A 13,714-nucleotide genomic window follows, 5' to 3' on the forward strand; every position below is an offset into this window, starting at 1 on the left:
GTAATTATTTATCTCTTTGACATCTGATGGGAGGGCGTTCCACAGGGCGGGCACCACTACCAAGAAGGCCCTCTGTCTGGTTCCCTGTAGCCTCACTTCTCGCAATGAGGGAACCGCAAGAAGGCCCTCGGCGCTGGATCTCAGTGTCCGGGCTGAACGATGGGGGTGGAGACGCTCCTTCAGGTGGAAGAAGCCCCACGTTGGGGAAAGTGAGGTAGCTGCTACACTGGGTTATGGTGGCATTTTGGAGCAGGAGGCCATTGGCTCTGCTTGGCTCTGCTTTTCCGCAACACTTGAGTCTGGAGAGGCCATACATCATCTGGGCTGTTGTCTGGGGTGGGGTGGATGAAGGCCAATAAACTGAACTTGATGGAGTTGTGATGATTGTTCCCATGTCCAGGAAACTGACTGGTTGCCCGTTCTGGATTGGGTTGACCTCCCTCTGAAAAAACACAGTGGCAGTTTGCAGGCTGCTCCGAGATCAATCTTTGTCACCAGAGGCTCAGTTAGCCTCAGAGGCCGGGAGTGCCTTTGAATGGTTTTGGCTGGCACGTCAACCATGGCTGTCCTTGGGACTGGGAGAATCTGACCTTAGTGGAAGGCAGCCCCATGATGTTTGGCCCATGATACGAAGCACAAGGAGCCTCCATTGTCTCCCAGTACGTTTCGAAGCACAATTCAAGGTGTTGGTGCTGACCTTTAAAGCCCTAAACGGCCTCGGTCCAGTAGACCTGAAGGAGCGTCTTCACCTCCATCGTTCAGCCCAAACACTGAGGTCCAGCACCGAGGGCCTTCTGGCAGTTCCCTCCCTGCAAGAAGTGAGGTGACGGGGAACCAGGCAGAGGGCCTTCTCGGTGGTGGCGCACGTCCTGTGGAATGCCCTCCCATCAGATGTCAAGGAAATAAACAACTATCTGACTTTTGGAAGACATCGGAAGGCAGCCCTGTTTAGGGTCGTTTTTAATGTTTTATGTTTTACAGTGTTGTTATTATTATTATTATTATTATTATCATCATCATCATCATCATCTTGGGGGATCCCCCTCACCCCCCCTGCCCCCCACCAAAATAACACATTTCTAAAGTGTTATTTCAACTATGGAATCATGTCTGCAAAATGCGGCATAGATGATTCAGAATAAGTAATTCAATGTTGGAGGAAGGCAAGCCTGTGGTGTGTGTGTGTGTTTCGGAGGGTGATGGTGGAGGGCCATGGAGAGTGGGGGGCACGGTTGATGTGGTTTGTTGAGTCCAGCACTTGCTGCTGTCTCCCGTCTGACCAACCACCTGAACTGAGACTTCTCTGCCCCCCTTCCTTCCTTCCCCAAACAGGCCTGTCGCTATGGGCATGTTCAACACCTAGAGCACCTTCTTTTCTATGGGGCGGACATGACCGCGCAGAACGCATCTGGGAACACAGCTCTCCATGTCTGTGCTCTCTACAACCAGGTGAGTCCTGCCTCCCCTCTCTCTGACCTTGGGCCCCCTCCCCTGGCAGATCAGCCCTTGAAGGGGATCAAGAGCCCTCCTCCTTCTGCACCCATGCAGCTACCCATGGAGTTCTGCAGGCAGGCAGGTTGGAATAGATGAAGCTTGGGGTCCCTTCCAACGTGACAATTTTGTGATTCTGCATCCCTTTTGCCTGCATGAAGGGAAAGGGGTGTTCAAGGGGGTTCTTCCCAGCTGGCCCTCCTCAAGATTCAGCTCCAGGATATGCAGAGCAGTTTAAAGGAAACCACTGAGTGCATTCCCCTTACGACTTGAAAGTGTAGCTGAAGCTGAGTCTTGGGTCCAGGGATTCCAAGTCAGCAGAGGTTCAAGCCTACTCTGCAAGTGCTGACACCTCTCCTTCTTTCCCAGAAAGTAAAATACTTGTTCTCAAACCTTTTCAGGGAACACTCCCTCCCCCCCAGTTCCAGAAACTCATCCTCTGTGCCCCCAACCCTACCCTACCCTACCTCGGGTTACAAACGCTTCGGGTTACGTGCTTTCAGGTTGTGGACCACGGGAAACCCAGAAGTTCCTCGGCCTCTGACTCGGCTCTGAATTGCCAGTCTGGCAGTGCAGGCTGTTCCCATGTTTCTCCCCCACCCAAAAAATAAAAATCAAAAAAAATCAGGAGAGTTCACTCTGCCTTTCTTTTTCCCCTGCCAGGAAAGCTGCGCTCGGGTCCTTCTCTTCCGCGGTGCAAGCAAGGAGATCCGGAACTACAACAGCCAGACAGCATTCCAGGTAGGAGAGCCCAGCAGTGGGGCCAGGGAAAGGGTCTCTGCCTCCTGGGCTGCCCTCCCACTCCCACCCTTCCATGTCTCCCTCGGAAGGTGCGGCAGAGGCCCCCCATGTGGGTTCTTGCCCATCCGTGCCATCGGCCTCCTCTCTTGGGGGGGCCAACCGCGCAGGCAGCAAACGGAAAGGGAGGCAGTATTTGCCCAGGAGGGAGAGGCATGCTAAGAATGGGAGTTTTATCGGGGAAGGGGCCAGCCAGATCTGCGCCCCTTGGCAGAAATCCTATAGAGTCAGCGGTGCCTCGGACCCACCCTGCTTACTGTGGGGCGAGGGAAGAAGAACCACACTCTAGAGCAGAGCTGGACCCTCCTGCAGACGCTATAGGGCACCCCACCACAACAGGCAGCAGGGTGAGCATTTGGGCCACACCCAGACTCAGGGTATTTTATTGAGGTAATAGCAACAATAAGTAATAATAATAATACAATATTTATTTATACCCTGCTCATCTGGTTCCCCAGCCACTCTAGGCAGTTTACAGCAAAATATTAAAATACAATAATTCATCAAACATTAAAAACTTCCCTAAGCAGAGCTGCCTTCAGATGTCTTCTAAAAGTCAAATAGTTGTTTGTTTCTACGGGGCGGGAGCCACCACCAAAAAGGCCCTCTGCCTGGTTCCCCATAATCTCACTTCTCACAGGGAGGGAACCGCCAGAAGGCCCTTGGAACTGGACCTCAGTGTGTGGGCAGAATGATGGGGGTGGAGATGCTCCCTCAGGTATACTGGGCTGAGGTCGTTTAGGGCTTTAAAGGTCAGCACCAACACTTGGAATTGTTCCTCTCAATTATAATTATAATAATGCATCTCAAAGCTCATCCTCAATGGCTGCCAATTAACTATCTGGCTAAGGGCTTACCTCACAGCTTTCCTTCGGTTTACTGCTGAATCTGAGCAAACATGGATTGGGTTTTCTCCAGATTGGCGATTGCTCCAATTTAGCACTAAAGAGCGGCTTTCCCAGGTTGGGGGAGGGGAGGGGAAATGGCAGGGCCAAGTCAGAAACCCACTTGGATCTGAGTGCAGAAAGCATGGCATAAGGCTTGAAGACTTGCAAGACTCACCTTGAAGACTTGCAAGGAAGGAAATTTTTGCCAAAAAACCATGTCTGCATCCTCAATGCACCCCACCCGGGCAACCTCACCATGCCACAGGTGACCTTCTCTGCGGCTAACAGCAAGGAGCCTCATTCTGTACCCCTACAATTTAAAGCAACTACTCCCTTCCCTTCTTATTCTCAGAGGAAAGAGTGAAAAGGTCCTTCTTATCTAGGGGGCGGGTTGCTTCCAAATTGGCGGGTTTTGTGGTGGGGGAGATTGAATTATTCAACATTTATTACAAACCACTTAGAGGCTTTTATTGCAATCAAGGTTTTAAATATATACGGATAGATGATAGATAGATGATAGATAGATATAGATAGATAGATAGATAGATAGATAGATGATGATAGATAGATATAGATGATAGATAGATAGATAGATAGATAGATAGATAGATAGATAGATGATAGATAGATAGATGATAGATAGATAGATAGATAGATAGATGATAGAGATAGATAGATAGATAGATTAGATGATAGATATAGATAGATAGATAGATAGATAGATAGATAGATAGATAGATAGATAGATATAGATAGATGATAGACAGTCTTGTTTGTCTTTCTGGAAGACAGATAGATGATAGATAATAGATAGATCTATCTATCTAACAAGACAGTCTTGTTAATTGTTCTGGAAGACAGATAGATAGATGATAGAGAGATGGAGAGATGATAGATAGATATAGATAATGGAGGGGGGGGGAGAGGGAGAGGGAGAGAGATACCAACAAGCAAGCATGTCATTGATGCAATAACAACACATTGGCGTGGATTTACCCTGGCCTGTCTGCACATAAGGCTGCTTCACTCATTGTTCTGCAATGCTTCCCCAATGTTACTGCGTTGTTTCTTGTTCCTGCTGGCCAAGGAAACAGAGAAGGGGCAATGGGGAGTCATGTTCCCCCAGGAGAACATGAGAAGAGGCTACCGGATCAGGCCAATGGCCCATCTCGTCCAGCATCCTGTTCTTCTCACAGTGGCTGAGCAGGTGCCTCAGCTTTGAAGCCCACAAAAGCAGGATCTGAACACAAGAACAACTCTCCCCTCGCGTGGTCTCAACAACTGCCATCCAGAAACATTAGCCATCCATAGCCCTCTACTCCTCTGTGAATTTTCCTAATCTTCTTTTGAAGCCACCCAAGTTGCTGGCCATCACCGCCTCCTGTGGCAGGGAGTTCCATAGGTTAACTGTGCTGTGCAAAGTGCCTCCTCCCCACCACCACCTTGACCCCAAACCTGCTAGAGCAAGAAGGGCAGGACTCACCTTCTGTCAGGAGTGCGTGCAGGAGCCAGGCCCTGTGACTAATAGGGCTTCGCAGGACTGGGGCCTTCCTAAGTTTGTTCTGGAGAGGCAAGGTGCAGCTGCACAGGTGAGGCCTATTGTTAACTCACAGTACCTGGTGGCAAGAGCCGGGAAGGGATATAAGTCAGCATTTCCATTTGGCTCTTTGCCACAGTGACTCATTTCCTGCCTTGCTGCGTTTGGCTTCTTGCTTCCTGATCCTCGGACCTCGGCTCCTTGCTTCTCAACCCTTGGACCCTTGACTTCATGACTCCTTGCTTCTCAACCCTCGGACCCTTGACTTCATGACTCCTTGCTTCTCGACCCTCGGACCCTTGACTTCGTGACTCCTTGCTTCTCGACCCTCGGACCCTTGACTTCGTGACTCCTTGCTTCTCGACCCTCGGACCCTTGACTTTGTGACTCCTTGCTTCTCGACCCTCGGACCCTTGACCTTGTAACTCCTTGCTTCTCAACCCTCGGACCCTTGACTTCATGACTCCTTGCTTCTAGACCCTCAGACCCTTGACTTCGTGACTCCTTGCTTCTCGACCCTCAGACCCTTGACTTCGTGACTCCTTGCTTCTCGACCCTTGGACCCCTGACTTCGTGACTCCTTGCTTCTCAACCCTCGGACCCTTGACTTTGTGACTCCTTGCTTCTCAACCCTTGGACCCCTGACTTCGTGACTCCTTGCTTCTCGACCCTCGGACCCTTGACTTTGTGACTCCTTGCTTCTCGACCCTCGGATCCTTGACTTTGTGACTCCTTGCTTCTCGACCCTCGGACCCCTGACTTTGTGACTCCCTGCTTCCTGACCCTCAGACCCCTGGCTTCTGGACTCTCGTTCCTGCTCCCACCCCGCCATCTTGCCCCCGGTCCCGACGTCCTCAGCTGGGACTTCAATCGCCTGTAGACTGGACCTTGACACCTTGCCTAAAGGTCTGGGGTGGGCAGCCGCCCTGTTTTGATTGCACTTTCAGCCAGTCAGAAAGTCCTAGGAAAAGCGGAGCGCTGAGCTCAATTTGGGCATTGGAAAGCTGTTTCTCCAGCCTCTGGTTCCTCATTCCTGTCTTCCCATTGTGAGTCATGAAATCTAGTTTAGGAGGCAGTTTCTGACAATGTCTGAAAGAGCTGCCTCTCATCTCCATCCCAATCTTGGGCTCCTTTGGCCCAGGATGGAGGCCACCCCAGGGTGCCCAGTGAGGCCAGTGGCCCTCTTGGCTTGGGCATGGAGGGGCAGGTGACAATGGAGAAGCCACAAGACCTGCGCTTTGGAGATGGCCCCCTTCACGCATCCCCCCGGTTCTGCTTTGGCATGCCGACAGCGTGAGTGATAAATCCAGGGCTATTTTTATCGCAGGCCTTTGTCAGCAAGTCTCCCGTGGGAAGGGCAGCAAGAAGCAGCAGCAGGAGGAGCAGGATTCGCTTCGCCAAGGAAGGATCTCTATGACTTAAGGAAGGGCACAGGCCCTGACTCTTCCTCAGATGCCTGGAGAGTGGGCTGATGGGGTAGACTTTGCGCAAGCTGCAGCTCAGGAGCACTGTTTGTGCAATGGCGCCGCTGAGGAGCCCCATGCTCTGCTTCCAGAGCTCAGCTTTGGCATGTGTGAATAGGGGGTGCCCCTGGGTCCCTGACCCCCAACTGGAGCTCCTCTGAGCACCTGCAAGCTGGACCCTACCCAGAGCAGCTCTCCCACAACCAGACCTTGCCATAGCTGAAAGTTGTGACTCCCAAAGGAGCTTGTGGCATGCAGTGTGTTTCAGAAGCCGAGCACAAATGTTGGGGCAGCCGAGAGCTCCTGAACCATTTCCAAGTCTGCATCAGCCTAACTTGTCGGAGGCAGCAATTTTGTTTCTGAATGCCAGTTGGTGGAAACCAAAGAAGAAGAGAAGGCTCTGGTGCTGGTGTTCTCCTTGCAAGTTTGCCCAAAGTGCATTCTGGCCGGCCGCTGTGAGAGCAGGATACTGGACTGGAAGGGACACGAGTCAGCAGGGCTCTTCTTAGGCTCTTTATGCCCAAGCACTTGTGAGTCAACAGCTTATGCTGCTTCTGGCATTTCAGTGCCCTGTGTTCTGTGCAAACAAGGGAAGACCATGAGATCCCTCTCCAGGTGAATAAGATGTCAGGCTGTAAGCCCAGGGGAGCTCTTGGTGAGTCATGGCTGCTTAGAGCAAGACCGGCCTGGATGGACCAGAGGGAGAATCCTGCATAGGGTCTGGAATCTTAAGCCTGACGAAGAACAGTTGAGGGAGGTGGGTTTGTTTAGCCTGGAAAAGAGGAGACATGAAAGCCATATTCAAATATCTTAAGGGCTATAATATGGAAGGTGGAAGAAACTTGGTTTCCGACCCAAACCAATGGATTCAAATGGCCAGAAAGGACATTCTGACCCAACGTCAGATGGGAAGAGCCCTTTGGCAGCGGAATGGACTCCCTTGGAAGAGGGACTGTCCTTCATTGGAGGTTTTTCAGCAAAGGTTGAGTGACAGCTGTCATGGATGCCTTAGTGGAGATTCCTGCACTGCAGGGGGTTGGACTAGATGATCCTTGGGGGCCCTTCCAACCCTACAGCTCTTATGATTCTGTGAAGTGGGCACTTCTGCAGGCGCTGGCCTGTCTGTCTCATTCTGCTTCCACTTCCTTGGTGGTGATCAACATCTGACCGCCTCCGCCTCCCCCGCTGCCAGGGATTCATCTGGCCTCTCCATCTCTGCTAATGTGTGCCATTTTGTGAGTTTCCATTACGGTGGCAGCATTTCATGGTCTTCTGCATCCATTTCATACTTGAGATCAGACTGCTGCATCTTGGATCTGTTTCAGTTCCATTTTGTCAGAAGCAATTATTAACAGCCCTCCCTCTCTTGTCCCTCCCCCCGCCTTTGTGGACTCCAGAGGAAAGAAGCAGCTGAACTTTCATCCTGTTTCTCAGCTCCCTCTGGGGTCTCTGTTGGGTCCTGTCGAGAGGATGTGGCAGCCGTCAGGGAATGACAGATCCGTACATTTGTAGACCACTCTTTCAATAAGTTCCAGGGTGCCATCCCTGATCACAGAATTGTATAATTGTAGAGTTGGAAGGGACTGTGAGCGTAATCTAGCCCAACCGCCTGAAATGCAGAAATCACTGCTAAAGACTCCCCGAAGGACGCCACCCAACCTTTGCCTAAAAACCTCCAAGGAGGGAGAGTCCATCACCTTTTGAGGTCGTCTGCTCCACTGTCGAAAGTTCTTCCTAATGATCAATCAGAATCTCCTTCCTTACAGTTTGAATCTGTTGGTCTGGCTCCCTCTGGAGCAGCGAAAAACAAGCTTGCTCCATCTTCTAACTGACAGCCTTTGAGGTATTTTAAAGTGGCTCTCATATCTCCAAAAGGGACGCAGGTGGGGCTGTGGGTTAAACCACAGAGCCTAGGACTTGCCGATCAGAAGGTTGGCGGTTCGAATCCCCGCGACGGGGTGAGCTCCCGTTGCTCGGTCCCTGCTCCTGCCCACCTAGCAGTTTGAAAGCACGTCAAAGTGCAAGTAGATAAATAGGTACCGCTCCGGCGGGAAGGTAAATGGCGTTTCCGTGCGCTGCTCTGTTCACCAGAAGCGGCTTAGTCATGCTGGCCACATGACCCGGAAGCTGTACACTGGCTCCCTTGGTCAGTAAAGCGAGATGAGCGCCGCAACCCCAGAGTCGGCCATGACTGGATCTAATGGTCAGGGGTCCCTTTACCTTTACCTCATATTCCTCTCAGTCTCTTCTTTTCCAGGCTAAACCTACCCAGCTCCTTTAACTGTTCCTCATCAGTCTTGGTTGCCAGACCCTTAATCATCTTGGTTGCCTTCCTCTGCACGCCTTCCATCTTGTCAACATCCTTCCTAAATCATGGTGCCCAGAACTGAACACAGTATTTCAGATGTGGTCTGATCAAGGCAGAAGAGAGTGGGTCTTTGACGACCTGGACACTAGACCTGTTGAGGCAGCCTAGAATAGCCTTACCCTTTTTTTGTTACTGCATCACTCTGTTGACTCATTGTGCTTGTAAGTGGAACAGGAGACTGAGGAGAGGGTACCTGGACCAGTGTCACCTGGGGGGTTTTATGACTGTGGTCCCATCCACACTTCTGCCTAGAAAGCATGGGTCCAAGCAGTTTTCTGGCACAAGTCTGAGCTGTTTCAAGGCACAAGTCTGAGCTGTTTTCTCCTTGCCCCAGCACCCTTGCACGAGCTCCTTAGTATTGCATCAGAAAAAACATCAATCCTGAGGAAACCCGAATTGCCATTTGCTCTGAGTGCTAAAGAGCAGTTTCCCCGAGGGAAACCAGTGGGATGAGAGGAATCATGGATAGGCCCTGGGTTGGGATTTAAAACCCAGGTCTTCCTCATCCAGGTCCAGCACTGTAACCCATGCACAACACTGTGCCTCATGCCGCAATAAACCCACTGCCAGCCTTCCCAACACAGGACCCTCCAGATGGTGTTTATTTAGGGAACTCAGGGAACTCATTTGCACCTGTTGATCTGCCCACATCCCAGAAAATGCCTGAGTTGGGCTTGTGGGGCCATTGCCATGCCCCATATCTCTTTGTTCCCTGTTCTAGGTATCAGGGCAGCAGAATGGGTGAATCAGGGCATCACTGTGTTCTTACATGAGTAGAATGTGTCCTTTTATTTAAATTCATCTCTAGATTATTTGTGGGGCCTGCCTGGTGTTTTTACATGAGTAGAATGTGTGCTTTTATTTAAAATGCATCTTTGGGTTATTTGTGGGGCTTAGGGATTTGTTCATTCCCCCCCAAAAAATATAGTCCGGTCCCCCACAAGGTCTGAGGGACAGTGGGCCGGCTCCCTGCTGAAAAAGTTTGCTGAAACCTTGCTTGGGGATCATAGCCACCTCTTCATCCCTGTTCAGAAAGGACATCATTGCAAAGGCTTTGGAAGACCTTTGCCTTCTAGCTTGGCAATTCTGATGGGGGAATGAAATTGCAGACTATGCTCTGGGGAGGGTGCAGGAGCATGCAGAGTTCATTAAGGGATGAGAAAGTAAAAGGGTGCTGCTGCAAGTGGCCTACCTTACAGGGTCGTTGTAAGATTTAACAATATAAATTTCTCTAGTCCTTAATTTTGCTTAAAAAAACCTTGACACATCTGGATTCGCAGCCCCACCTGACTCCTGTTCTTTGTCCTCTTCCCTCGTTTCAGGTGGCCATAATTGCGGGGAATTTTGAACTGGCCGAAATCATCAAAACCCACAAAGAGTCCGACGTTGGTGAGTGAGAGTGTTTGGCTTTTCCCGCACTTCTTATCTCCTTGTGCAGCTGAGAGGCCCTTTGACCATCAATGGTGGGAGGTTGGGGCATGACAGTTGTGGTCCTTGTGCCAGGCCAACCCCTGGCCAAGAGGGCCAAGGAGGAGATGCCAGGAGGACCAGAGAACTTGAGAAAGGGCCAGCCTGGCTACCTTGTTAACACTGCCCTGCTTGGAAACGTCTCCCTGGTTTCCCTGAAGTGACCTTGAGTTGGCAGCTTAAGGGCACCTACCCATTGAAGTGGATGAGAGGTGGAACATCACCCTTGGAGATTTTTGTCCCATGACTTCTGGGTTTCCTGGGGGTGGGGAGCCCCTTGATCAGGAGACTCGCCACCCTGCAGTGGATTTTGAACCGGTGACCTCCTTGGGAATCTCTGGCAGCGAGTCTAGCTCTGCCATAAAGTCCTCTCTGGAGTGCCAGCCTGGGCCTGTTTCCCTGGTCATTCTGGGAAGGAGAGGAGCCAGCTTGGGCTAGGTTCTCCACCACGGGCCCTTTGTGGGGCACAGATGCCACGCAACCTGCCCACCTCTCCTTTGCCACCCAGCTGCCAAAAGAAGGGACCTTTTGCATTCCTTGTGGGGCTGCAATGCAGACTGGATACCTCTGGAACTTCTGGCCTAGCCTGTCTAGTGTGTGGAGGGTGACTCTGGGAGGAGGAACAGAAGGTGACAAGGTGGCATCTTTTTATCTTGTGGTTGGCTTGAGGTAGGCGATTGGCTGTGCCTCTTCGGGGTGTCTTCTGCCTTGCTCCCCACACCCCTTCCATCTCATATGCAGCTCCTGAGAATGCATGCAATGATCTGCCTCTGGGGTGCAGCTACATTTAGAATGGCTTTTGCTCTTCTGGGCTCCCGCTTGGCAGAGACTGAAGGAAATGATCAGGGGAAGGTGGGTGCATCTCGCATAGAAGGGAGGCTGGAGGAGACACAGGCTTTTCAGCTTGGGCAGAGGAAATTCAATGGCAGGAGACAAGAGAGCATTGCATGAAATGATGAGCAGCACAGAAGGAGGAATCCGGGAGCAAACGGTTCATTTCTGTGGGAATGTTCAGGGATGTGGGAGAGGATATATTGTTTGATTATAGCCTTTCCAACTTGTGTTAACAAGTTCACAATTTAGCAGAGTAACATTCCCCTTTTTTAAACTCACAGCGGATGCGTTTGCTCAGGCTCGCTTAAGCCTCTATAATAACTGTTCTGGTATTTTCCCCTTATTCCCTCATAAAAGATGAGACACGACACAGTCTTCTATAAAAGTATAAAAAGAGTTTACTCACATTCTGTTCACAATCGGATCCCAGAAGGCAGACTTATCTTAGAAAAGTAACATACACTTGGAAACTATCTCGTAAGGAGACAGTCCCTTTGTCCTCTCTTGGCTGGAAGCCAAGAGAGCATCTTTAGCTAAGCAGATGTTGCTTCTTCGATGTATGTAGTCAAAGAGAGAGAGATGGCTGCCCTGCCCTGTGCTTTTGCCGTTACCTGCACAGGTGAGGCCACGCCCACCTCTAGTCACATGCAGAGGAAGTCTGTCCCAGCCCAGAAGGAAACAGAAAGTTGACCTGGTGGCTGAACAAACATTCCTCCCCATGTGTAAAACATGTTCACTCTAGGATGTTGTACTTGACTTCTCTTGTGTTTCACATTGCACAATTTCTGAGTCACGGCAGCTGCTGTGCTGGGTTGCACCAAGAGACCAAACCAGCGTCTGGCTCCCAACCAGTATGTGGGCTGCCCCTCTCATGACTGGGAGGTGACAAAATTCCCTCTGCATTGAGAACAGCACCTTCAGACCAAGGTGAAGGCTTCCAACTACGTCTTCTTCTTGACAGGCTAGCTTTCTGCAGGCGTGGCATTTTTGTTTCAAACGGAGGGGTGTCCCATCAAGGGAGCCCCCACACCACAGCCTGGAGGAGTGCAGTCCAGATGACAGGCAAGGAAGTTCATTCAGACAGGAGCTTTGCAACCTCAAGGCCTCTGGAGTTTTGTACTCAGGCGGAGACGAAAACCCCAAGCTTGTCTCTCCTCCCTTTCCAGGGAGTTGCTTCGGTTTCCCGCGAGAGAAGAATGGCAGTTTCTTGAGCACCTATCAGGCGCAGGATCAGAGGCAGAGAGCAGGGCCCATTAACAAATGAAAGGGAGATTACATTAATGAGAATTGTCAAATGGCTTGGCTACCAAAACCGACTTATTTAATTTTGTTCCATTGAGAGGGCGGAGGCGGCACGAGATCAATTAAAGGCGGAAAGGCTGCCTTGGCGAGAGGTGGCTATCAGTCCAAGTAGGTCAAATAGCACTGGGGGGGGGGGGAAGGGAGGGTGAGAGGGACTGGGAGCGGGCAGGCGGGCAGCGGGTCCAGATGGCCAGCTCCTGCAAGCCAAGGGAATTGGCGAAGGAACAGCCTGAAGCGAACCCTCAGAAAGGTTCTTGAAATGCCTGCAGAGAAGTGGGATTAGGAGCCAAGGAAGGGCCTGCGGGGCTTGGAGGGGCCAGGTGGCAAGGGAGGGGGGACAGGCCACATCCAGACCTGTGCTGGGCACCTCATCCCAGCTCCTGGGAAGGTGAAGGCAAGGGCAGGTATCAGGGCCAGGAGAAACACCTGCGAGGAGCGGGGACTGAGTTGGACTCAAAGTGCCATTTGCAGGGCTGGGCATCCATTGGCATTGCCAAGGTCATGGCTGTTTCTGCCAGTGGCATGACCCCCTCCCAGTGGTTGAAAGGTCCATTCTCCCAGCAGATCCCTCCTTTGGCCAGTGCTGGGGGAGGGGTGCTCAAGGAAGGCCACGGCCAAGCCCTGATCGGCGCTGTGCTTCTGCACTCAGCACAGAAGTGATAATATTTATTTCCTGTACTTTTCGAACACATAGAGGAACTTGCAGGGCCACTAAGTGTTTGTGTGTGTGTGTTTGCAAGAGTGTTTTGTGTTGTGTATTACTTTGATAAAATAAATATTTTGTTATGTGCAACTGGCTTGAGATACCTATTAAGTCCATAAATTACCATATAGCATATATTCAACACAAAAATCAGCGACCATTCGTTGTTGACAAAGGACAGCTGGACATAGAAAGGGCCCCGTTACCTTCAGGAGCTTAGGGCCTCATCAAACCTAAATCCGGCTGAAATATGCTTGGAGTCGAGAGTGGATTTCATGCTCTTTATTCAGCTCATAGTGGTGAGGAGGAATGGAAGTTCCCCCAGAATGTCTGCTTTATATACATTATTTACGTGATTGGCTAATTCCGGGATTCTCCTGTAGGCCAATCAGGTTGCAGATTCACTTCCACCTGGAGCTGGATTGGGTGGCTCCTCTGGACCAATCAAACTGCTGCATTCTGAATCCTATTGTTCTAGGACCAATCAGACTGCTGCATTCTGAATCCTATTGTTCTAGGACAAATCAGACTGCTGCCTTTGGGATCCTATTCAACTCAGTACATAACAGCAATAATGAAATGGAGAGCAGTGAAATTTAAAATGCAGCGTAACCACACAAAGGTCCTTGACTAAGCCTCTTACTCCTTGGCCATTGGAGCCTGCTGGCCTCTGTGCCTCCTGCGGATTCTCCCAGCCTCTGAGGAGACAGGTAGCTGCAATCTCGTGGTTGTGGAATCCCTCCTGAAACCATGTGCTCCTTAAAAAGATCCGTTCAGAAAGCTGCCACCAAAATCAGGGAGAGAGGGGGACAAAGTCAACACAACGGCTTTCCAGCTAAGGTGATCTGCCCCTCCCTGCCAGTT

The 13,714-nt window shown here is 50.9% G+C and overlaps 1 protein-coding gene across 13 annotated transcripts in view; it reads left to right on the plus strand.

Annotated features, from left to right (window-relative positions):
* Nucleotides 1-13,714, plus strand: part of SHANK3 (SH3 and multiple ankyrin repeat domains 3) — a 446,567-nt gene that overhangs the window by 182,018 nt on the left and 250,835 nt on the right. For all 13 annotated transcript variants that reach the window (XR_008332510.1, XR_008332512.1, XR_008332511.1 and 10 more), the window contains 3 exons: nt 1,333-1,449; nt 2,155-2,232; nt 9,867-9,933. Coding sequence is in view for 10 of the 13 variants with exons in the window: in XM_053406551.1 (XP_053262526.1) it covers nt 1,333-1,449; nt 2,155-2,232; nt 9,867-9,933 (262 nt within the window). In the remaining 3 variants the exon portion in view is untranslated. The remainder of the gene's footprint in view (nt 1-1,332; nt 1,450-2,154; nt 2,233-9,866; nt 9,934-13,714) is intronic.

The sequence above is a fragment of the Podarcis raffonei genome, chromosome 10, assembly GCF_027172205.1.
Source record: "Podarcis raffonei isolate rPodRaf1 chromosome 10, rPodRaf1.pri, whole genome shotgun sequence".
Classification (NCBI taxonomy): Eukaryota; Metazoa; Chordata; class Lepidosauria; order Squamata; family Lacertidae; genus Podarcis; species Podarcis raffonei.